The 24,723-nt window shown below is 36.3% G+C and overlaps 4 protein-coding genes across 10 annotated transcripts; 2 read left to right on the top strand and 2 right to left on the bottom strand.

The window, feature by feature from the left end:
• Window positions 1–2,022: 2,022 nt before the first annotated feature.
• Window positions 2,023–3,095, bottom strand: RpS3A (ribosomal protein S3A). Its single transcript, XM_064681413.1, has 2 exons — window positions 2,720–3,095; window positions 2,023–2,588 (listed from the first exon to the last, which is right to left on the bottom strand). The coding sequence occupies exons 1-2, from the start codon at window positions 3,058–3,060 to the stop codon at window positions 2,123–2,125; spliced, it is 807 nt and encodes a 268-aa protein (XP_064537483.1). The 5' UTR covers window positions 3,061–3,095; the 3' UTR covers window positions 2,023–2,122.
• An 868-nt stretch (window positions 3,096–3,963) lies between these two features.
• Window positions 3,964–6,597, top strand: pho (pleiohomeotic). 4 transcript variants are annotated; one of them, XM_064681447.1, is made up of 7 exons: window positions 3,966–4,371; window positions 4,450–4,607; window positions 4,787–4,937; window positions 4,998–5,722; window positions 5,808–6,108; window positions 6,173–6,292; window positions 6,348–6,597. In XM_064681447.1, exons 2-7 carry the CDS (start codon window positions 4,493–4,495, stop codon window positions 6,496–6,498), a joined length of 1,563 nt encoding a protein of 520 aa, XP_064537517.1. In that variant the 5' UTR covers window positions 3,966–4,371; window positions 4,450–4,492; the 3' UTR covers window positions 6,499–6,597. The 4 variants fall into 4 exon arrangements, with proteins under 4 accessions (XP_064537518.1, XP_064537520.1, XP_064537517.1 ...); XM_064681448.1 differs by having other exon boundaries at window positions 3,964–4,607; window positions 5,811–6,108; XM_064681450.1 differs by having other exon boundaries at window positions 3,964–4,607; window positions 6,173–6,296; window positions 6,348–6,524.
• A 558-nt stretch (window positions 6,598–7,155) lies between these two features.
• On the bottom strand, window positions 7,156–12,918 carry Kif3C (Kinesin family member 3C). Its single transcript, XM_064681445.1, has 7 exons — window positions 12,796–12,918; window positions 11,330–11,554; window positions 10,633–11,259; window positions 8,027–8,850; window positions 7,648–7,855; window positions 7,454–7,577; window positions 7,156–7,388 (listed from the first exon to the last, which is right to left on the bottom strand). Exons 1-7 carry the CDS (start codon window positions 12,865–12,867, stop codon window positions 7,255–7,257), a joined length of 2,214 nt encoding a protein of 737 aa, XP_064537515.1. The 5' UTR covers window positions 12,868–12,918; the 3' UTR covers window positions 7,156–7,254.
• A 534-nt stretch (window positions 12,919–13,452) lies between these two features.
• Window positions 13,453–24,623, top strand: LOC135427822 (glutamate receptor ionotropic, kainate 2). 4 transcript variants are annotated; one of them, XM_064681444.1, is made up of 14 exons: window positions 13,453–13,925; window positions 14,001–14,414; window positions 15,220–15,395; window positions 16,482–16,535; window positions 16,594–16,758; window positions 18,075–18,227; window positions 18,300–18,503; window positions 18,578–18,781; window positions 20,080–20,184; window positions 20,876–21,133; window positions 21,264–21,743; window positions 22,908–23,105; window positions 23,660–24,050; window positions 24,119–24,623. In XM_064681444.1, exons 1-14 carry the CDS (start codon window positions 13,715–13,717, stop codon window positions 24,397–24,399), a joined length of 3,294 nt encoding a protein of 1,097 aa, XP_064537514.1. In that variant the 5' UTR covers window positions 13,453–13,714; the 3' UTR covers window positions 24,400–24,623. The 4 variants fall into 4 exon arrangements, with proteins under 4 accessions (XP_064537514.1, XP_064537511.1, XP_064537512.1 ...); XM_064681441.1 differs by lacking the exon at window positions 20,876–21,133 and having other exon boundaries at window positions 24,119–24,622; XM_064681442.1 differs by lacking the exon at window positions 21,264–21,743 and having other exon boundaries at window positions 13,457–13,925; window positions 24,119–24,582.
• Window positions 24,624–24,723: the final 100 nt, after the last annotated feature.

The following is a 24,723-nucleotide window of genomic DNA, read 5'->3' as shown; positions in this document are numbered from 1 at the left end:
ATAAATTTTTAATTTCAGTGGATTGCTTTTTCATTTATAATTTAAATGATGGGGAATCCGTAGATAAATCATCATATATTCCTAGCATTAAAATTTACTCATTGTCTAACATTAAAATGTACTTATATAAAAGCAATATGTTTTTCGAACCTTTGTAGCAAATGCATCGCCAAAATTAGTTGTCATCTTAATCATTCACATTGCCATTCCACTGTAAAGAGATAAGTTATGATCAAACTAAGATTACATTTCTTATTAATAATAGAATTTATACAGTAAATAAAATCAGATGTGAATAATTTTGCGTTGGATTAGGAACAGTTCTCTTCATGGTAGATCGAAGCGAGCTGGGTAAGTTTGTCATCACAGTAATAATCAATATTGAATTGCTTTAAATATGTCAACGAACCTTGAGATAATTGTTGAACGGCGTTAGATATCCATCAATTAATTTCCTGTATACGGTCATCTGCCTGAAGGAAAATTTGGATTCATTTAATATTGATCTTAAAAAGTTTGAAATTCTAGTTTAGTTTAGGCCTCGTATATTATAAATAAATTATAATTCAATCTTAGACATCTACTTCTCTCTTCTAATAACCAAGCGGCACATAACTACGTTTAACAAATACATTTATCTTAAGAAATAATAATATTGTATAGAACAAACAGGTGAATAAATGTTTGAATTTCTTCAATTTAAATTAAAAAGAACTGTACAGATTAATTTGACTAGCTATGAGTATAAAACGGACTATTCTTTGCCTTTATAAATATTTTAATTTCAGTGGATTGCTTTTTCATTTATAGTTTAAATGATGGGGAATCCGTAGATAAATCATCATATATTCCTAGCATGAAAATGTATTCATATATAAGCAATATGTTTTGCGAACCTTTGTAGCATATGCATCAAAAATCAGTTGTCCTCCTAATCGATCACATTGCCATACACTGCAAAGAGAGAAGTTATGATTCAAATAAGATCAGCAGTACTTTTGTTAATAACAAATTTAAAGTAAATAACATCAGAAGTTAATAAATTTTGCGTTGGATTAGGAACAGTTCTCTTCATGGTAGATCGAAGCGAGCTGGGTAAGTTTGTCATCACGGTATAATCGAAAATTAAATTATTTTATATACACAAACGAACCTTGAGATAATTGTTTAACGTCCTGGGACGTCCATTAATCAATTTTCTGGATAACTGAACATTTTTTTATATTCCTGTTTCTTTTTAATATTGAATTGACGATCATCCAACCATTCAAAGTTTATTCTGAAACGATAGAAAATCATGAATTAATTTAAATAAAGAATATTTTTGCACCATTAGAGCATTGATTCAATAAGTTCAGTTTCAAAGGTGTAATTTTCATCAATTACTTTGTTCAAGAGTAGCAAATAAGAATTCATCAATAATGGAAATTTACTATGTAAACGAAAATGTTTAATTAAATAAAGAAACTTACCTCGCAACTTCAAAGGAACATTGAGTTATTTCCTATAGTGCGCAATGTATCTGAAATAAAATAAATAAATTAAGAATTAATATCCCAATGTATAAAGCGAAAAAAAACAATGATTTGAGTAATTAAGTTCAGTTGCAAAGGTGTAATTTTCATCAATGAAATTGTTCAAGAGTAGCAAATAAAAATTCATCATTAAATTATATAAATATTTATATATTATATCAGCTTACCATTTTTATTTATTTTCTGCTGCAATTCCTGGGAATTCCTGCAAGTATATATAAAAATATACAGATTTATATAAATAAATATTGGTGTTTTATCAAAAAATAAAAAAAGGTTAATTTGGCACTCAGCTTGATTGTTTTTCTTTCAACAAAGTTGTCAGAGACGAAAAATAAAACATCATTGAATGTCAAACGCAAACATATCGAAATATTAAATATTACTCACCGTTTTGGGTCTGAATTGGGAATTGCGTGGTTCCTGTAAAGAGAAAGAAACATAATACCCCGAGAGAATACCCACCAAACCAGTATAAAGTAAAATGTTACTTTTTTATATTTATTTTGTTGTTTTTGATATTGAAAGACAGAGTCTCTGAATGCATTTGGTTTTCCATGTATGCGCACACTTTGTCCAAATCAAGTTTAAACAGCTTCCTGAACGGGAGGCTCATAGCCCTCGGGGCGATCAATTACGGCTCCCTCGGCGGAAACTACGGCCTCTGTGGTCTTGCCGCCTCCATCACCATGGAGCTCCAGAAGTTTGGATACATCGAAACGTGGCTTCTTGAGTACCTTCACCTTGCGAATGTACACATCGTGCAATGGGTAGATACGCTGACAGCTCTTCTCAATATCCTTGGCAATTGAGTCCAAGGCCAGTTTGTTAACCAGCTGCTTCAGATCAGCGCCGCTGACCTCATTGGTGATGATGTCCGTCATGCGGGCGCGTATCTTACGGACCTGCGACTGCTGGGCATAGCATGTCTTACGCTGCGATTGCTGGTCCTTGGACGTAAATCCAATACAGAAGACGCGCAAGAGGTATCCATCGACGGTCTTGGCCTCCACGATGGCCTCGATGAGAGTTTGCCATTTCTTGACCATTGATCTGTTTGTGAAAGGCGCACACGTTGTAACACACTCACATAGGCCAAACACACACACACAATACATACATATGTATGTATGTATGTATGTATAAACACATGGCCGCGTCAAAGAAAATTTGAGCGCACTCACCTGTACTTGTCTGTTGTCAAGTCCATGCCGTGGAAATTGCAGAGCACGTTGCGATCCTGCACATCTTCAGCAATCAGACGGAATTTGCGGAATGAGCGCTCGGGGTCAATATCTTTTTGCAAGTCGGCTAGCGACACTTCAAAAACACGACCTTTCAGGTAGTCAGAGGCAATTCTTTGGCCCTGAGTGCGGTTCACTAGGGTCTTGCCAATCTGCCTGGTTTGAAACATGTTTGGTGCTTTAACATCGTACCAATCCTTGCGCGAGAATGGATCGACCACCTTCTTTTTTCCACCTTTTTTGCCGCCTTTCGAGAGACCCTTATTTTTGCCGACCGCCATCGTAAACGCCTAAACCGGAAAAGGTCGAATCACGTTGACTACGCTGTCAAAAGAAGGAAACTGTAAGCAGTGTTGATAAATGCCTGAAAACTGCCTCAGGGTTGTCTTACACCAAACGATTTTCGATAAATGCACGAGTACTTAAACGGGATGCTTAAAATAAAAAACAATAAATACCATAACATGTTTTTATTTATGATTAATTAGAATTATATATTTTACAACTTTGTATCGTTAACCAAATCAGTTTGATGCTGCAGGGCACATCGCTTGCTTTCGCATGACTAAAGTATATAATTTACGTACTTAAGCAAAGATACCAAATATTAAATATGAATAATTCTTTCACAAATCTTTTTTTCACCGCGGAAAAGCCGCGGGTGGATGCTATGACTTTTGACAGATAAAAAATGGTTTAATTATTAAATAATATTAAAAAAACAAAAAAATTAAGAATGATGCTGAGAAGAATACAAAAACATCGTTTACTGCCGCGTTACGTGAAGCCAAACAAGCAAATATAACAAACAATTATTGCACAAATAAGTACAATTTTTTCCTGTCAGAAAATTAGTAGTTGAAATATAAGCATGTGAATAACAACTAGAAAACTCTATAAGAACAATATTATAAAATATATAACTATTTAGAAATACTTATGTATAAAATATATTTATACTTAAATACGAATACTCAATGGAAATATATCGTTTATTTGTTGGTATTAAGATAATAAATAAAAATCTGATATAGAAAAAATATCAATTACTATAAAAAAGAGAAACGATGTATTTTCCATCGTCATTCATTCAGTCTACAGTGTATAGACTGTTTATTGTATTGAAATTTGGTATTTTACTGTTTGCAAATTTTGGTCACATCGTCAGTTATTCATCGCATCCATTTTTGTTCTGCTTAGTTCCTTTTAAATTATTTTTGTAATCCAAAAAGCTTCTAATTGTTTTTCTCATAAACAATATTTTACAAATTTTTGTTTTATTTAGTGCTAGCACACAAAATATAATTTAAGCATCCGTTCCAAAAGCAAAAAAACATTGCTCACACGTCTTCAATGTTATACGGATACGGCTGGCATCGGGCTTGATGAAAACTCCATTTCATTGCCTATGGATGGACCCTACGCTTAACTCTTGATCTCAAAATAAATAACATTACATATGTATGTGTATGTGACGGCAAATCAAGTGTACAAATTTACTAGGAAATCGTGTGTAATTGTGTGAAATTAATTGAAATCTAGCTCGGCGTCTGAGTGCAACAGAACCAACCTCTCAGAAAGTCGCCTAAAAAGTAACTTCATTATCCTCTTCATAACATATGTATGTGAATACTTTGCATAGATCATAAAACACACAACTTTGTATGTAGCATATTTTGGCATAACCTGCGATGTACAATAATTGAAACAGTAATGGATCCAAATAACTTTGCCTATGAACATTATGGGATATTAGTTCAAAACGATGAGGAAGAAATGTCCAAGTCCGACGAGCTTCGCACTCTGAATGTGCAAAACATAAGTAACAGTAAGTATATATAAATTTATTGTTGAATAGACAATGCCAGAAATTGTTTCTGCTCCCGAGGGGCAACAGTGCAACAGTATATATGTATATATATATATATATATATATATATATATAAGCCTCAGCGTGCAGAGGTTTATTAAAATAGTTTCATATAATTGCATTATGCATTTTGTCAGTTTTAGGCTCAGAGGACATTGGTCAGAGCGCCAGGATGGTGCTTGTTTCACAGAATGACTCATATGTTCAGTCGGAAGCACACAACAGCATAAACATTGATGGTAAATCATTGTTGAAGACGGCAAAAAATATTTGCCTATCAACTAAAATGTAAGTACAAGTTCAAGAACTCGGCTTTTATTTTAAGAAATAACTCATTAACTTTTGCAGGCAAGCAAAAACAAACGCCAACAACTTGGAACTGCAAACAACGAATCAATTTATCGAGGAAACTGAAAAAGACGTCACACAAGACTTCGTGAATTGCATGCAGCAGTTGCAGCAGCGTCAACACGAGAGCGCTAAAGAGCCTTCTAATGATTCGGAAGCTATGGACAGAAAGAACATTTCATTGATGACGGCCAATGGAAAGTCGAGACGATGGGAGCAGAAATTAGTTCAAATCAAAACTATGGAGGGAGAGTTTAGTGTAACTATGTGGGCCTCTGGGACATCGGATGATGAGTATTCCAGTTCTGATCAAAATGCAGAGGAAGCCGACTATTTGAATGGAAATGAAAATGAAAATGGCCACAACGCGGCATCCAACAAGCCATTGAGCCCAGAACAGATTAAGAAAAATGACACAGTATTACATCAGCAACAGTTGTTTTTCCAGCAACAGCAAGAACAATTCCTTCAACTTCAGCCTCATATGATTGTTCCATTAACTGGGACAACTGGGACAACGGATAAAGGCAACAGCAACTCTAAAAGAAATTTAAATTGCGAAACGCACACATCGTTTGCAGTTATGTCGCAGGGGTGTCGGCTTATTAACGAAGAATCGCTTCTAACCGTGGAGAATCAATCATTAGTGCCAAATGACATTGATTGTGATATAATGAATGATGTAGCTGCAACAGGATCGGTACCCTTTGGTGTGGTTCGTCAAGGTAGCGATATAACATATATATATATATGCACTTATAGACAATGTTTTGGTATCTGTGTAATACGATTATTTCGTTTTATTTATAGCAGCGCCATCAACTGACATTGTGGCAAACGGTAGCGATGCATCCGATTTTTCGCAGTTTGCGAACGATAAAAAGATTGCTTGCCCTCATAAAGGATGTCATAAATACTTTCGGGATTCGTCCGCAATGCGCAAGCACTTGCATACACACGGTCCCCGTGTTCACGTCTGTGCAGAATGTGGAAAGGCATTTGTGGAAAGCTCTAAACTAAAGAGGCATCAGCTAGTTCACACGGGCGAAAAGCCATTTCAATGTACTTTCGAAGGCTGCGGGAAACGATTTTCACTCGACTTTAATTTGAGGTATGTAAAAACTCTATCTAAATATCGAAGCGTCTTTTGTATCGTACGTTTTTTCTTAATATAGAACACATGTGAGAATACATACTGGAGACAGGCCGTTCGTGTGCCCGTTCGATGCATGCAACAAAAAGTTCGCTCAGTCTACAAATTTAAAATCACATATTTTAACTCATGCGAAAGCCAAGTAAGTAAGCTTAATTCAAAATACAATATATTGCAATGATTAACTATGATTTCAGGCGAAATACAGGTAATCCGCGCCATGCCACTTGCCCCAGCAACGAACCTCTAAGTCCCAGTGGGGAAAGTTCTACAAATTTAATAAAAGTAGAATTGCGTGATACAACTATGTCAGATAACCATGCCCCTTTTGTAATGTATGCCGACTAAAATGTTAGTTTATTTTAAAAACTCAACCCTTGGATTAGCGTATTGTTAGGATATAGTATATATATTTAAAATAATAATAACAAAAACATAGTAAGTATATATGTAGCTACGTACCTAAGTTATATTATAAGAAACATTTATTTTTATCTAAAAAGAGTGTCATTAAATGGAACGCAAATGAATGTTTTTCCATGTTCTTACGATTTCCGAAACAAGCTTGTAGTAAATTATTGTCCTTTAATTAGTGTGAATATCTAAGGTAAGGTCAACTGTCGACTTAGTTTTTCTTCGCCTCCAAAACTCGCTCACTTTCCCAGAGAGTTAGAGATCCGTATTTTTTGTCTGATAGAACGGCATCTACGTTTTGAATTTCACTCGCACTACAGGAAACTACTTTGGCTTATTCTCAGTGCTCTGATTCTTGTATTTTACCTCGGTATTCTTAATAAGGGTAGTTGAGCATGGAATCTTTTTGAGTCGGTTTTGGATTTGATTGAATATAAACTAGACTACCTTTTAATCCAATTTCCACCCGGGGAATATTTAATTCTCTCCGTACTATCTTGAACTCAACTTCTATTTGAAAATGGATCTCGGTCTCTAAATCAATAAATACAAAATTTGGCTCATTTAATTATAAAAAATACGCATATTAAGCAAATTTCACATTATTTTGCAGTAGGTTTATTGTAATTCGAGATGTTTTTTTTTATTAAAATTGTACAAAATAGTTGATAGCATTTCAGCTTGAATTATTTAATCAGACGTATCGTTCCAAGCCTTTTTATTTGGAAAGTCTGCATAATCATGTTTAAAATGTGAATTTTTATAAAGAAAGGATGATTGTAGCTCATTAATCGGTAGAGGAGTATTTCTGCGAAGTTTAAAATCTGAAAGAATGCACAAGTACACATAAATATTTATGCTTAAACCTTTTTTATTATATTGTATTTACCATGGATATATGCTTGGGAGCTTTTAGTTCGTTGAAGCCATTGATCGTTGATCTTGCGATTTGGCCGAAAGTAATTCTTCAGTATATTTATCTTATACGTTTCCGGTGTTTCCTTAGCAATAAGCTTCCAAATAAAAAACAAAAAACTATTGTAATGATCAGGTGATCAGTTATAATTATACAAATATACTTACAGTACTATCATTAGATTCTGTAGAGTCTGTTTCATCCGGAGTTCCTAAATGTGGATTCAATTCCTTGCTTTCAAAAACATTTCTTTTCTGAAATCCCACTCTAAGATCGGCAGGAGGTAATTTTAAATTATTTTCAATATCATTGGGTAATTTCCAGGTTTTGAGATCATCATTCCAAAACGAATTCTCCAAAATTTGTTCTGGATTCCTAAAAAAAAAAACAACTTTTTGTAAGTAGAAAAGTAGTAAGTAGTAGTCTATCTTAATCTATATGTATATTTTTATATAAAAGAAGGATCGTTCGCTGATAAATTGTTAAATGAGAAATCATTCTCAAGGGTATTTATATTCGGCATGCCGAAGAGTTTTTTTTTCTTACCAATTTCTGCCGCTTTTTCGAAGAATAGGCTGCGCTTTGTGTATGAGAAGCTGATAAAATTTTAGATTTCGACCCAAATAACGAATCTCATCCAAGTAATCCTCTCGATCCAACTGAAACTCGGAATTTAGATCGGCCACTTCTCTTTCAAGCATTTTGATCTTTTGGCTGCACTTCTTAATCCTCTCGTTTTTAATGTTGATTTCCTGCTGAATGCTAGCATAATGGCCCTGCAACAGATCACGATCCTCGCTCTCCACTCTGCCCAGGGCACGGGCGATGGCGCTCAGATGACGCTTGGCTTCCAATTTGCGCATCCTGTGACGCTCTCGCAATTGCAGATCGTCAACTCTTTCGCCGCCGATCAGAGCATGTTTTATCAAATCAATTCGTTTTCGGGCATGCAACTGCAAATCTTCCCGCTCCTGTTCCGGTTCCTGTTCCTGTGGAACAGCGTGTTCAGTTTTAGCCGCCTCGCCAGGTGTTTCCTTAAGGTAACTCATCTCAGCCATCATCTGCTGGCGCATCTGTGATCTTGCCTCCTCCAGCCATAATTCCCTCTCTTTATTATTGTCCTCAACAAACTTGTAATGCACAGCACTTTCGTGCTGCTGGCTTTCATCGAGCATTCGCTTCAAGTTGAGGATCTCTTCCTGGTATTGTCGCAGCTGGGCATCTTTGGGGTCCTCGTTTATTGTGGGCACATTCGATATATTCTTTGCCCGACACGCGTATCGCAGCGTCGACAGCGTCTCGTCGTAGTTGCTATCAGCTGGCGAGATGCAGGCTACCATTAGGGTTTTTGTGTTGCCTCCCAACGAATCCTGTGGATGTCAAATAAAATAAATATGAATTTAATTTTTAATTGTATAGACTAGAATTTATTCAAAATCTTTGAAACACGTTCTCTTTAAGTTTTTATGCTAAGCTTAAAGGCCGATCGGACGATTTTCAAAACTTTGCTCTTAGAACCTTTGACTCGGATTTATTAACAAATCGGCAGGGAATCACTTTATCGAAATCATCTTTGAAAATGAGTTTGAGGCCGTTTATTACTCTTTTGTTGATATATTATCCCAATTTTATTATGTCGATTATATTCGATTTTGCAACTTTTATACACAACTTTTCTCAGTTTAGACAGATCCAGATGGGTAAAAGGCAATAATGGATTTGTGCATGTGAAGGAAGGAAGCATCTCCGACCCATGTCCCATGCGTGGGATGTTGATCGAAGGTCCTCCTAATTTCTAGGATCGGTAACTCGTCCATTTTCAAGCAACCGATCTGGACATATCTCTTAGGTTTATAGATCTAGAATCAGCGAATTTGGCATGTAGCTTCTAGAATAGTATTAGTACAGGTCAATTATCTTCCCACTTCCCCATCCCAATAAGTCTGCGGGTGGAATTTCTCAAATCACTGAAACACATTTTCCCTAAGTTCATATGTAGAGCTCTGAAAGTAAGTTTGAAGCAAATCGGACACAACTTAAAACTTCGCCCAAAAAAATCTTTGAATCGCATTTCTAACGAAGAAGTTTGGATTCTGCGAAAAGTGTGAAAAACGTCTCAAATGATTTTTCATATAGATCTTTGGAAATGAATTGTAGCGCAAAACGTCACCCAACAAATCTCCATTTTCATCTCCATTTCCACCAAGGAGGAATACATTTTTGGAAAAGTGTGAAACACCCTTCAAATGAATTTGAACAAAGATCTTTCAAATTAAGTTTCGAGGACGATCGGATGGTAATAACTTGGTAAAACTTTCATACAAAGGCTTTTCGCGATTTTTCCACACTTGCAGGTGGAATTTTCCGAAACCCCGAAACCCCCCCGAAACGTGCACGTTCATCATATAAGGTAACTACAGTGAAAATTTCAGCTACCCAGCTCTTAGGGTATGGGCTGTGCGTTGATCACCAATCAGTCAGTCAGTCAGTCAGTCAGGACAGACAGTTTTATATATAGAGATATGTAGAATTGCAGAATGTGCTGCAATTTTAGTTCAGCTAATTTTCCTTGGCTGTGCGGTTGTGTGGTTTGAGGCGAAGGGAAGTAGCTCTGTCAATTGAAAGTTGTTGCGAGTTCGACAACGGCAGAGGGAAGTAACTTCTTAATTAACTTAAAAATTAAGTTGTTGTATGGAATACTTTTTTGTTTATCAAGCTATGTTAATCAAACTCGGCATTTATTAGTTTTACCATGCTCCATCCATTTAAGCAAAATCTTATTAACATCGGACTACTATATCATATAACTGCCATAGGAACGATCGGTCGAAAATTAAGTTGTTGTATGGAAAACTTTTTTGTTTATTAAGATATCTTATCCATACTCGGCATTAACTATTTTCCCTGTGCTTCTTTGATACGGGCAAATCACTATGAGCATTTTGAAAAGGTTGGGTCTGCAAGGGTATTAAATCTTCGGCGTGCCGAAGATAAGCGCTATCTTTCTCGTTTTTTTTTAAATTTATTTTTATAAGTAGTTAGCCCTCTTCCTATTAATAGGTAAACAATATTTGATTAGGGTTCAAAGTAATCCCTAGTCGGGCACTCCCGACTAGACTAGCACATCGATAAGTATTTAAGTGGATACCTACCTGTAGGAGCCGCGTTAGCTTCGAGTCCCTGTATGGCACATGCTTTGTTTTGCCATCGACAAGTGCTGATATGACATTTCCCAGTGCTGAGAGTGACAAATTGATCTTTGTCGCCTCTTTCAATCGGTCGCCAAAAGCGCCCGTTTTCGACTGCCTTTCGGAGCCAGCCAGATCGACTAGGTTTAATTTGCCTCGACGTATGCCGCCGATAGTTTGATCCGACGGGGTTGTTGTATTGTCTGAAGAGGATTCTTGAATTTGTTCGAGACTTATTGTGAATATAGTATGTGATCGTGAACTCTTCTCGTTCATCAATGTGGCTCCGGTAATGCGGTTCTTGTTACCCACACTCAACCAGTTATAACAATCCATTGCATTCATAACAGCCTGAGTAGTTAGTGTGGGAACTGTGACGCCTACGCCTGGCACATCTTTAAGCGGATGGTTTCTAAGGCTATTTGGCTCGTTTGCACTCAAGAGGTCTCTGATATTTTCATTGTAAATCTCCAAATAGCTGACCAAGGCCAGGTACCTAACGCTCGTCGCTATGGAGATCGTTTCAAATATATGATCGAAACACCTTTGTATGATTCCATTGTTTTCCGCAGCGTCCGAATATCCTTCTCCCTTTGAACAATAAAAATGTCCTGTAGTTAAAATATTTGAGAAGCAAGCTATATGTATATCGTTGACTCACCTGCATTGTGTGTGTTTTGCCACATCCAGTCTGGCCATATGCAAAAATTGTTCCGTTATAGCCCTCCAAGGTGCTTTCAACCAAGGAGTAGCACATATCATTGTAGATTGTCTCGGTTTTTGATAGACCATCATACACGCTGTCAAATGTAAATGATTTCCTTGGACCAGTTCGAGCCAAGGGATTGACCACAGACACAGCGTAGTCGCCAATTTCCACAATACTCTGTACGAATTCAATTCAAGACAAACCCAATTATTCTATGAGATCAGATATATCCTTTTGTGCAGCCGAAAGTATCTCCAACCCAATAAAGTGCACATTATCTTGGTCAGCTTTATAAGAGCTAGAGACTTGCAATTGCTTGCTTTTGTAGAGCTAGAGTCACAAAATTTGATGTACAATTGGAAAGAATTTGCGATTGAGATTTATTGTATGCAGTACAGATGCTGCTATTTTAGTTCACACTGGAAAATGGAACTGTTTTTTTTTTTTAACCTCTTTTAATAATGCCTGTAAAAGCGAGCTTCATAAGGTGCAGGAAATAGCCCCTACATAGATATGGCAATCAAATGTCCTTAAATTAAGCCTAAGCCTAAGCCTATATCTACCAACATTTTTTTTGTTCCATTTTGGAAGAAAGAAGTAGTGATATCAAACAAGTGAAATATTCTGAATATGTGTGTAAGATACCATGTTGACTTGATATATAGGGACTTTATAGGTACTGAGATCTGATTTGCAGCCAAAATCCTAAAAAACATAGAAATCTGGTCTATCGAGGACTGCTAGCTTTAAAAACTATAGTATGGAACTAGATATGTCATCTGGGCATGCGGGCACGCATGCATATATATGTATACAGACATGTCATCTGTGCATGCAGACATGTACGCATGTATATCTAGATATGTCATATGTGCATGCAGACAAGCACGCATATATATATATATGTCATCTGACACTTTTTTTTAACATTATTATTATTTTAATTTAAAATCTGTCCGCTTTTTGGGCAATAATTAAATATGTACATGCAGACATGTTCGCATGTATATATAGATATGTCATCTGTGCATGCTGACATGCATGCATATTTATATAGATATGTAATCTGTGCATGCAGACATGCATGCATATTTATATGTCATATGTGCATGCATACAAGCACGCATATATATATATGTCATCTGTAACTTTTTTTTTTATCATTATTAATATTTTTATTTAAAATCTGTCCGCTTTTTGGGCAATAATTAAATTTGTACATGCAGACATGTACGCATGTATATATATATATGTCATCTGTGTATGCAGACATGCATGCATATTTATATAGATATGTCATATGTGAATGCAGCCATGCACGCATGATGAATATGTTTAAATTATTTATACGAGTGGTCACATAATATATGTATGTATGTATGTGCTTGTTAGAGTGTATGTAAGTAGCTTTCACATACATCTGACTTGTTGTCAATTTCCTTTCGATTCATGGGCCGACAGCGCACAATAACTTTTACGTTTTCCCCCATCTTAAGCGGGCTTTGGGGAATGTTACCGCCAATGTAGAGTGCACGCTCTGTACTGGCTGAACTGTGCAATCAATAGCTTGAACTTGAACCAATATTCCATGGGAGAGAGCTATTGAATATATAGGTGCATACATATGTACGTATGTACAAATAACGAAATACAATAACACTTCTACATATGTACATACATATGCACGTTGGCTTCATGTTTATGCGTATGCATTCACGATTACCAAGTACTGTTAACTTGGTTTATACTTATCGAAAATATATTAAATTATATTATATTATGCATGTAAATGCCAATTTCACATACAGCACTTATGCTGCATGGAATACTAACAGGAAGGTGAAAGGTTAGAGAGCAAAGCACATTGAGTTTTAATTTGAATTGAAGTTTAATAAATTGATTTCAAACTCAAGATATCTAATTGGATTAATGTAAATGACAGATGTAAGGATGTAAGGTTTCATAAACTGTAGTCGGCAAAGCTCTAGGGCAAAATTCTAGGCGCATGCGTGCTGCGAATTTAGGTGAAAGCTTCGAGCCATGTGAAAGCTTCCCTAATAAAATATAATCTGACAATTGAAGATTTGTGGCTGTATATATCGCACTTGCGAAGTTCATGCTGTATAAATTGAATAAATAGAGAGTGCATTGATTTCATTTTAATACGAAACACGCAAAAAGTGCACTTCAATTTGAAAAAGGAAACAACAATAAAGGGAATTGCGTAAAACATATACAGATACAGATACAGATACATATACAGATACAGATTAAATTGTTTCTTTCGATTCTTGTCGAAATCGAAGATGTGCAACAATCAGAAACTGTGACTGTGAAATGAATGTGCAACACGAGTATACGATATGCTTAGATAATGTTAACGATTGCTGTTTTTTTTGCGGACAGTTGAAATTGAAACGAAACACCTTCTTTATGACAAAGGAGCCAATACACCTGAAGGCGTCCTTCGGGCTATACGCCATACTACACTTGTTTTTGCTATCCATGGTGCTGGTTGCGAACGCCTTGCCTCCAGTGATTCGAGTCGGTAAGGCTGCTATATGAACTATAGTTAATGTCGTTCTCCTTTTTTTATTTTACCCTTTGTTGACCCATTTCTTAGGAGCTATATTTACCGAAGACGAACGGGAAGGCAACGTTGAATCGGCATTTAAATATGCGATTTACCGCATCAATAAAGAAAAATCACTTCTGCCCAACACGCAGCTTGTCTACGATATTGAGTATGTGCCGCGTGACGACTCCTTCCGGACTACGAAAAAGGTCTGTCGGCAATTGGAAGCCGGAGTCCAGGCCATCTTTGGCCCAACCGACCCACTGCTGGCGGCTCATGTCCAATCAATTTGCGAAGCCTTCGATATTCCGCACATTGAAGTTCGCATCGACTTAGAAATCAGTGTCAAGGAGTTCTCCATCAATCTGTATCCGTCCCAAAACATTATGAATTTAGCCTATCGCGATCTAATGATGTATCTCAATTGGACAAAAGTCGCTATTATCTACGAAGAAGATTATGGTAACTACTGCCCTATTCAAATACCTTTATGCTTAGTTAGTTGTCGTGGAATGTGTAACGCATATAAGGAGACATCTCCGACCCCATAATCTATATATATTCTTGATCAGTATCAACAGTCGAGTCGAGTCGAGTCGAGTCCGTCTGTCCGTCTGTCTGTTTCTATGCGAACTAGTCGCTCAGTTCTTAAGCTATCTTTATGAAACTTTGCAGAAGTCTTTCTGTCTGGTGCATGCAGTACATATGTCGGAACAAGCTGGATCGGACCACTATATCATATAGCTGCCATAGAACGATCGGTCAAAAATTAAGTTCTTGTATGGAATACTTTTTTGTTTATCAAGCTATGTTAATCAAACTCGGCATTTATTAGTTTTACCATGCTCCATCCATTTATGCTAAATCTTATTTACATCGGACCACTATATCATATAGCTGCCATAGAAACGTTCGGTCGAAAAGTAGGTTCTTATATAAAAATCTTTTTTGTTTATCAAGCTATATTGATCAAACTCGGCATTTATTAGTTTTACTACGCTCCTCGTATATATGCAAACTCCTAACAACATCGGACAACTATATTATATAGCTGCCATAGGAACGATCTGTCGAAAAGTAGGTTCTTATATGAACAACTTTTTCGTTTTTCAGATTATTTATATGTATTTGTTTCTAATGACAAGCTACGTAATTGTGTTTTCTTGGGTCCAAGCAAACGAACGAGTTAATCTTGCTTTCAATAATTTAAAAAGTTCTCATTGTTAATATTCCAAGTGTTCATGTATATAAAACGTTTTTATTTCAGGACTTTTCAAGCAGCAGGATTTAATTCACTCATCTGCGGAGATGAGAACCGAAATGTATATAAGGCAAGCAAATCCGGAGACTTATCGTCAAGTTTTACGAGCCATCCGCCAAAAGGAAATTTACAAAATAATAGTTGACACAAATCCAACTAATATCAAAACTTTTTTTCGATCAGTACGAAAGATTCATATCATTTATTTAAATATATTAGTATGTAATTATCTGTGTCCTAAAATGCACATGTATGAGAACCTAAGCATATTTGTGTAGTTGATGCTAAAACTTAAAATGAAAATCTCCATTAGCTAAAAACCGGCTAAAAAGAACTCCTTCAACTTTGTTAGGCAAAAATCGTAGGTCTTCTTTTTGGCTGTAAGACAGGGAAATTCCTAAGATCTTTGTTGAAATTTATTTCAGTGGTGTTTCACACGTTTCGAGAAACTGACAACTGCAGGGTCAAAAATGGGTTTCAATGTTGTCTTCAAAGATCTTTATTAGAATTTAATGAATACTTGTTTCAGTGATTTCGGAAATTCCACTGGTAACTACGAAAAATTGGCGGAAATCGGTTGTATGAAACTGTTTTGCTTACGATCGGCTTCTAGATCGTTTTATGCTCCTCCTGGCTTGAAAATGTGGGTTAAATGTAGGGCTTAAGACTCTACATCAAGATTTAATGACTACGTTCTCAGTGATTTTGGAAATTCTACACGTAAACCCTTTTTTCAAAGATATTTTTTGCTAATTCAAATCTGTTGTTTAAAGGAATGCGGGTCAAGGTTGTAGGAACAAGATTTTAAATTTTGTTATTAATTTTCTAAAATTTTTATCATAAAACCGAGCAAGGCCGGGAAATACGAACAAGTACGTTTTATATGCATATCAAGCTTCTGTGCGCCAATCATCGCGTTTCTCTGCCTGTCTTACTTAAAAGATAAACAAATCGAGACAAACCAATATTTGATAAAGTTTTATTAATAGGCATAAGTGTGTAAAAATGAAAAGGATTCCGAATTAGTATCAGGATAATACCGGTGCAATTTGTACTAAATTATTCGATTGTGTTTGTATATTTTTTTTAATACAAACGTATTCAAAGAGGGTAGCAAATGTTTTTTTACTTAAAGTATAGAAACCCATTCGGCCTTTACTATAGATACATTATAGTTAGCATTTACAATTCGTTATATATATAGTTAAATTCTATGCAATCGATATGATTTGGCTTAAGATAAGCTAAAGGTCGACTTACAATTTCAGATTCTGCAGCTGCAAATGAACGACCATCGATATCATTATATGTTTACCACCTTCGTAAGTACTAGATAAACGTTCATTATCATTTTTTGTTAACATATTTGTGCACACACAGGATTTGGAGACGTATGACCTTGAGGATTTCAGATACAACAGCGTAAATATAACAGCCTTCCGTTTAGTGGACGTCGGAAGTAAACGTTACCAGGAGGTTATAGATCAAATGCAAAAGCTACAGCACAGCGGATTAGATATGATAAATGGGATGCCGTACATACAGGTGAGTGGATATAAGGAATATACTATAAATAAGAATTTTTATACCCTGAACCCACTGAAAATGGGTTAAAAGGGCATAATATATTTGTACAAATGTATGTAACAGGCAGAAGGACGCATCTCCGACCCCATAAAGTATATATATTCTTGATCAGCATCAATAGCTGAGTCGATCTAGCCATGTCCGTCTGTCTGTCTCTTCGTATGTATGAACGCAGGGATCTCAGAACCTATTAGAGCTAGAGACTTGAAATTTTAACTGTAGGTCCTCCTAATGCCCGCGCAGATCGAGTTTGTCCGATATTCCGATATTCGATAACTTGCCCCGTTTCCAAGTAATCGATAAAAATCGATGCTGTTTTTTGAGCAATTTTGGAAAATTCACCAAACTTGACATGTAGCTTCTAGAATAGTACATATATATCTACAAAACTATAAATCATGTTAGTAAACCAATTACGCCACACATTTAAATGCAATTGTCATTTTCAGAATATACGAATATTTTATAGTACAATAAGATTTACTACTAAAAATTTCATCAAGATCGGTTAAGAAACACGAAAGAAAATGCATTTGGTGTTGGAAGAATAGGATTCAGGGTATCCCCTTGTGAGCTCCCGACTAAAGCTTCTTACTCGTTTTATCTATCCATATTACATTCATAAGAAATGTATTATTTTATAAAAATATGATCAATAGTTTTGACAACTGAATTTTATTTAACATAAAACTATTTGTTCTGATTGATTTGGTGATCAACGCAAAGCTCAAAAGTTCATAAAAGTTAGAAAAGAGACGTGTATTTATCTTATGTGTGTGGAAAAATCGAGGAAAATTGTTGTTTGCAAGTTTTTATTACTATACGTTCCATATCAAAAATCTTTCTTAAAAATAGTTTCAAGCGCATTACACGCATTCGGAAAAGCCGCTCTCCCATGTTTGCGAAATAGATCTTACATTAATTTTTATAAAGATCTATTAAATTGACTTTGAAGTTAATCGAGAGGTAAACTAAATAGTGTTTGTGCGTTGCGCTTAAAATTCCAAAACTTGCTGATACAGAATTTTTGAAACCAACTGGGTAAAACTTTAAACTTCGCTCATACAATATTTTAGACAAGTCTCAGTAAAGGCAATATTATCGAAATCAGAACATAAATAGCTTAAGCGTACATTGGCTATCAGGTTCAGAAGACATCAGGTTCAGGTTTAAGATCTGTAACATATTGATAGGCAAGCTGTTCGGAAAATGGGTGAAAAATGTATGTCTAAACGTATGATGGAAAAAAACTAACTAACTTCTTGCTATTTCAGACAGAGTCTGCTCTTATGTTCGATTCGGTATATGCATTTGCATATGGGCTTAAACATTTGGATAGCAGTCACACTTTGACGTTCAGGAATCTTTCATGTAACTCGGACAGAGTCTGGAGCGACGGACTCTCGCTATATAATTATATTAATTCGGTGAGAAAATGATAATTATATATATATATTTTTTTAAATTGTAAATTATATACATTTTTTTTATTGTTTTAGGCTGCCGTCGATGGCTTGACTGGAAGGGTTAATTTTGTTGAGGGTCGAAGAAGCAAATTCAAAATTGATATACTAAAACTGAAGCAGGAAATAATACAAAAAGTCGGCTATTGGCAACCGGATGTTGGTGTTAACATTTCGGATCCTACTGCATTTTACGACTCCAACATTGCAAATATAACTCTGGTCGTAATGACCAGAGAGGTTCGTCTAATTATTATTATTATTTGTTTGATTTTAGTCCTTTAATTGATACTCACTTTATTTGGACCCATCAGGAACGTCCATATGTTATGGTTAAGGAAGATGCAAATCTTACTGGAAATGCCAGATTTGAGGGCTTTTGCATAGACCTCCTGAAGGCCATAGCCCAGCAAGTTGGCTTCCAATATAAAATTGAATTGGTTCCCGATAATATGTATGGTGTTTACATACCGGAAACAAATTCTTGGAATGGAATTGTGCAAGAATTGATGGAAAGGGCGAGTATATATATATGTGTTTTACCGCATTTTTTTATATAAGTAGTATATGAAAGAATTCGTCCCGAATTACTGAATTACTGAATGACTGTATGGTAGACCAAAGCACAGCCCAAAACATAAAAGCAACGACCCTGAAATCCATATTAAAGCTTGCTTTTGGGACAAAGCTGAGCAAGTGGGGTAAAAAAAAAACAAATACAACTCAGTTGTGCTTTGCGAGCACTATACTTATTACAAGCCTGTGTGGTTTAGGTGTTTGATCAGCTTTGCTGAAGACAGGCTGCCGACTAACTTCGTCGTTCTTGTCAGCATCAACAAGCCGCGACTGCGGCATTCGTTCGTCTGGCTTTTGGAGAGCGAACAGCCAGTCGGCTGGCATGTCGTGTGAAGTGGAAAAAGCCAGATGAGAAGCCAGGCTTGTTTGTGGTTTAACTCCAGCAGCAATTAGCAATTTTTATTTATTTAATATATATAAAGAAATATAAAATAAATAAATTATTAAGACTTGTGACGCGGGGTAAGACTTAACATAAGCATATAACAACATTGCAGCAGTTCTCGATCAACCGCGAGTTACAGGAGTGTGTACAGAATACTAAGGGACGGAGAAGACGGAGGTTAGAGGGATATAATAAGGGGTAATTAGGGGCTACAGCGGGTCTACTAGGAGACGATAGCAATTAAGAGATTGAAATTAAACCGCAGCTAATCAATTCTTCTTTCTCGTCTCCCGGTAAAAGAGACCTCGTAGGAATAATTTTACCTGATTAGCCAGTTGTCCTTCTACTACTAGATCCGAGTGACGCGATATGTGAACTAACTTAGAGGTCCGGCCTGGAACCGCATAGCTTTTCTCAGATTGTATGGTCTAACTAACCAAACTTTTCTCCATTTCTACTAGAACTTGAATCTTGAACGTCTTGAGAGTTATTCTTTACATAGATATTTGTAAAAAAAAAAACTTTGAATTCCATCAAATGAGAATTTTAAAGCCGAAAAATATATCTTCCTTCAATAAACCGCATTTGACCCGCATTTTCAATACAATAAATTTAAGAAATATCGCTAAGAGCGTAGCAAATAAATATGAACAACGATTTTTTTAGAATGATTTGTGATAAATTAATTTAAACAAAAATCTTTGAAAAAGAAATTGAGGCCGATTTATCATTTGGGCTGAGAATTGATCACCAAGCAGTCAGTTAGTCAGGATATATATACGGATATATGGTATTTTTCTTAAATCTTTGGTTTTTATGCAAGCTAATAAATAAATTCTTCTTATTATATTTCAGCGCGCAGATTTGGCTGTCGCGTCGATGACTATTAACTATGCGCGAGAAAGTGTTATTGACTTCACCAAACCATTTATGAATCTCGGCATTGGAATTCTATTCAAGGTAAAATATTATTACCCTCTTGAAGGTAGTTGAAATGCAAGCAGGATAATAATCATCGACTTTCGGTGCTCTTTGGTGTGATTCGTACACAGAGAGAAAATATCGAAAATTTCGTACTTGAATCAAGTAAGTCGGGTAAGACCAATAATACTTGATTCAAGTATGAAACTCTTATTTCAAGTATAACTTTTAAAGTACGAAAAACTCTTCACTTGATATGGCATGCGTCAACTTCAGCAAAAGTATTCGAAAAAATTTGAATCAACTTTTATTTTTATTGATTTTTTAAAACTTGAGTTAACTACACATACTGCTAAAAAAAAACTAAGACATTTTAGAGCTTAAATAATGAAATTAAGTAGGAATTATACTTAACTCAAGAATTTTTAGCTCGATTCGTTCTCAAAACAAAACGAATTTTTTGGAGTAGAATCAAGTACGAAAAGTCTTCTTTTTTTTTCTCTGTGTATATAATCTAAAAATTAACCATGTGATACTGTGAATGAGTTAGTTTTACTCAATGATTACTCGTCAAAATATCGAGGCATAAAGTTTGTAACATTCTAAAAAATTATTGAAAAAAAAAAGATATTTTCTTTAGTAACTTGTATGTATGTTGCTAGGGGATACTGACTGCTTTTAGATAGATTTGTTGTAATTTGATCAAAAGGCTAAATCATAAATGCTTTAGGTGCCGACAAGCCAACCCACACGACTGTTTTCCTTTATGAACCCATTGGCAATCGAGATATGGCTGTATGTGCTAGCTGCTTATATATTAGTATCCTTCGCGCTATTTGTGATGGCTCGCTTCTCGCCCTATGAGTGGAAGAATCCCCATCCGTGCTACAAGGAAACTGATATCGTTGAGAATCAGTTTTCGATATCGAACAGTTTTTGGTTTATAACGGGCACGTTTCTGCGACAAGGATCCGGCCTGAATCCAAAGGTATGTTTGCAAATAGAATTATCTGTATTTACTTGCGATTAACTAGATGATGTGTGTGCCTATTTCCCCGTGGCTTTTGAGTATTCGATAAACACCGAGTCGTTATATTTCTTGAGTTATTGTCTTTCAGATATCAGATCGAGCACAAACGAAGTTCTTCTCCTTTATGAATCCACTCGCCATTGAAATATGGTTCTACATAGCATTCGGCTACATTCTTGTCTCTATCTGTATCTGGATAGTAGCACGATTATCCCCAATGGAATGGGTTCGCTCAAAGCCCGCCTGTTCCATGGCATGCGACCATATGTTGCGAAAAATTCGAAAAGCCAACAATGCCTACGATCAATTGGAACTCAAATCTTTCGCTGGCCCAAACGATAAAAAGCTGGATGATGAACACACAGCTAATAATCATGATAATGCTCCAACTGTTGACTATTTTATAAAACCTCCTGCTATTCAGGAAGATACTGAGGATGATGATGATGAAAACGATTTAGATGACCCCTTGGAGTTAGAGAGCGTACAAAATGACTTTACGCTGAAAAATAGTTTTTGGTTTGCAATTGGTGCTCTAATGCAGCAAGGGGCCGATTTATATCCAAGGGTATGGATATATGCTATATACCTATATTATTATTCTCTACACATAAAACTGTTTTTCCCTGACTGAATGACATTATATTGATCAACGTCTTATATTGGGATGAAGGTGCCCGTTTAAACGGGGTTTTTCGGAATATTTCACCCGCGTGTGTGGAAAAATCGTGAAAAACATTTGCATGAAACTTTTTTGCTTACCTGATCTGATCGGATCTTAAACTCATTTAAAAAAATCGTTGTTTAAATTCAATTGTGGGGTGTTTCACACTTTTCGAAAAATCCTTTCCTTCTTGGTAAAAATGGGGGTCAAAGATTTGGTGGTGAAAAATCATTTCGGACGTGTTTCACACTTTTAGAGCTTCCGGAAACTCTTGATTCCAATTTTTTGATCTTCATTCGATGCACTCCAAAGATATTTTCAAATAGACGTGAAGTTCAGGATTGTACAGGAATAACTTGCGAAACACGTGAGACAGGTATCAAATATATTTTCACAAAAATTGAGAACGAAAACGAAATCAGTATCATTGCGCTGTCTCAACTGAAAGAGCGAAAAAGCTAAAAATAGAATGTACTCTCAGCTTCGGCTCTATGAGGGCCGCACGAATCGACGCTGAGCACCATCGACCAGCTTTGCCGAAAACAGGCGTCTAACTTCGTCGTTCGTGTCAGCATCAGTAAGCTGCGAGTTCGGCATTCGTTCGTCTGGCTTTTGGAGAGCGAACAGCCAGTCGGCTGGCATGTCGTGTGAAGTGGGAAAAGCCAGATGAGAAGCCAGGCTAGAAATTTATTTTACTCATCTTAGTGTTTATATTGTCTTTGTTTCCACTACATCCAATGTGAAGCACTTCTCAAATAAATTTGAGAAAAGATCTTTGAAACTAAGTTTGAGGCCGATCGGATGGTAAGCAAAAAGTTTCCCAACGCCCTTCCTTAGCGTGCACCTCCATTACATAAGGTAAGTTCAGCTTTGGGTCAGTCAGACTGTAAGGACAAACAGTTTTATGTACATAGAGATATATTAAAGCTGGCTCAATGTCAGGTTTATTGATAAGAAGAAGAAAAAAAACAAAAACTAAGGCCAGGGGAAATTGGATAGCACAATATTGAAATGTTTATAGCTCTTATGTTAGACATATATTTATATTAATTTTTATTTATTTCTCAGGCAACATCTACTCGGATTGTTGGCGGTTGCTGGTTTTTCTTTTGTCTTATTATAATCTCATCATACACAGCCAATTTGGCTGCCTTTTTAACAGTCGAACGTATGATAACCCCCATTGAGAGTGCAGCGGATTTGGCAGATCAAACTGAAATCTCTTACGGCACCTTGGAAGGCGGATCAACAATGACATTTTTTAGGGTGAGTATATAAGGAAAAATACAATAACAAAAAAATAGAATAGATAAGATAAGATAAGAAGCACAGTGAAAGCAAAGACAATATAAAAACTAAGATGAGTAACGCTAAAAACAGAATGTACTCTCAGCTTCGGCTCTATGAGGGCCGAACGAATTGACGCAGAGCACCATCAACCGACCAGCTTTGCCGAAGACAGGCTGGCGACTAACTTCGTTGCTCGTGTCAGCAACAACAAGCCGCGTTCGTTCGTCTAGCTTTTGGAGAGCGAAGAGCCAGTCGGCGTGAAGTGGTATAAGCCAGATGAGAAGCCATGCTGGAAATTTTGCGTCGCATTCAAATGTATGGGCGTTACTCATCTTAGTATTTATATTGTCTTTGGTGTAAATAATAACCGGCTTGTGAGGATACCTGGACAATCAAAGAAGTGGAATTTTTCTGTATTTGGTGTTGATAGAAGAAGTTGTTAGTACCCTAGTCGGGTACTTCCAAGTAGAGAACATTCGCTTTTATTTTATTTTTCATTTTGTGCCTCGAATATGCATCTTATATTGCAGGACTCAAAAATTGGGATATATCAGAAAATGTGGCGCTACATGGAAAACCGAAAAGCATCTGTGTTTGTTAAAAGCTACGAGGATGGAATAAAGCGCGTAATGGAAGGCAACTATGCCTTTCTAATGGAATCGACAATGTTGGACTATGCCGTTCAGAGAGATTGTAATTTGACACAGATTGGCGGCCTGTTGGATTCGAAGGGTTATGGTATTGCAACACCTAAAGGATCTCCTTGGAGGGACAAAATTTCTTTAGCGATATTAGAATTGCAAGAGAAAGGTATTATTCAGATACTCTACGACAAATGGTGGAAAAATACCGGCGATGTGTGCAACAGAGATGACAAAAGCAAAGAATCAAAAGCAAATGCCTTGGGTGTGGAAAATATTGGTAAGTAAACGAAGACGATTGACGATTGAATTGAGCTGGAAGGCTTAGCCTTAATGAAATCTTTTCAGGTGGTGTATTTGTTGTTCTGCTGTGTGGACTTGCGCTTGCGGTGGTTGTGGCCATTTTTGAATTTTGTTGGAATTCAAAGAAAAATCTGCACACTGACAATCAATCCTTGTGCTCAGAAATGGCCGAGGAGCTGCGGTTCGCGATGCACTGCCAGGGATCGAAGTCAAAGCAGAGACCTGCACTTAAACGTGATTGCATTAAATGTGCTCCCGGGTCCACTTACGTGCCAACTAATGTAACAATGCCAAACTTGGGCGTTCATTATAACTATTTTAATTAAATCAGATTCCGAAAATAAAACATCAAAAAAAAACTACAAAGAACGGTTAAGGCTTTTAAAATTAAGTAAATGTTGCGCATATAAGTATGTGCATGGATATGTATCTGGCTTTACAGACATCTATTATTTTTGTATCGACTTTCAAAAATAAAAACACATTTCTTGTGAAACGAATAAGACTGTAGTCTTTTAATAAACTAGCCAGGAGACTCGATACCCATAAAATAGTTTTAATAACCTTCTTTTGTTGTCATGGACTAGAGACGACGGCAAAACAGCAAGGTCTGTCTATCTACAGGTCCCCTTTCCTCTTAACTATGGTGT

This window comes from Drosophila montana, unplaced genomic scaffold (assembly GCF_035044405.1).
Source record: "Drosophila montana isolate Dmon_TW-CO22-7 unplaced genomic scaffold, ASM3504440v1 contig_2397_1, whole genome shotgun sequence".
Classification (NCBI taxonomy): Eukaryota; Metazoa; Arthropoda; class Insecta; order Diptera; family Drosophilidae; genus Drosophila; species Drosophila montana.
This window is presented reverse-complemented; position numbering and strand designations above follow the sequence as displayed.

What these genes read in the sequence shown, in the direction of transcription:
- LOC135427822 (XM_064681444.1), top strand. Translation starts at nt 13,715, where the DNA reads ATGAATGTGCAACACGAGTATACGATATGCTTAGATAATGTTAACGAT. An exon ending in GCCTCCAGTGATTCGAGTCG is followed by an intron (nt 13,926 to 14,000) that starts GTAAGGCTGCTA and finishes CCCATTTCTTAG; the next exon opens with GAGCTATATTTACCGAAGAC. An exon ending in TATATAATTATATTAATTCG is followed by an intron (nt 18,228 to 18,299) that starts GTGAGAAAATGA and finishes TTATTGTTTTAG; the next exon opens with GCTGCCGTCGATGGCTTGAC.
- RpS3A (XM_064681413.1), bottom strand. Translation starts at nt 3,060, where the DNA reads ATGGCGGTCGGCAAAAATAAGGGTCTCTCGAAAGGCGGCAAAAAAGGT. An exon ending in TTGACAACAGACAAGTACAG is followed by an intron (nt 2,589 to 2,719) that starts GTGAGTGCGCTC and finishes TTTCACAAACAG; the next exon opens with ATCAATGGTCAAGAAATGGC.
- Kif3C (XM_064681445.1), bottom strand. Translation starts at nt 12,867, where the DNA reads ATGGGGGAAAACGTAAAAGTTATTGTGCGCTGTCGGCCCATGAATCGA. An exon ending in AAATTGACAACAAGTCAGAT is followed by an intron (nt 11,555 to 12,795) that starts GTATGTGAAAGC and finishes GAATTCGTACAG; the next exon opens with AGTATTGTGGAAATTGGCGA. An exon ending in CAGAATCTAATGATAGTACT is followed by an intron (nt 7,578 to 7,647) that starts GTAAGTATATTT and finishes TTTATTTGGAAG; the next exon opens with CTTATTGCTAAGGAAACACC.
- pho (XM_064681447.1), top strand. Translation starts at nt 4,493, where the DNA reads ATGGATCCAAATAACTTTGCCTATGAACATTATGGGATATTAGTTCAA. An exon ending in CTTTGGTGTGGTTCGTCAAG is followed by an intron (nt 5,723 to 5,807) that starts GTAGCGATATAA and finishes TTTTATTTATAG; the next exon opens with CAGCGCCATCAACTGACATT. An exon ending in TCACTCGACTTTAATTTGAG is followed by an intron (nt 6,109 to 6,172) that starts GTATGTAAAAAC and finishes TTCTTAATATAG; the next exon opens with AACACATGTGAGAATACATA.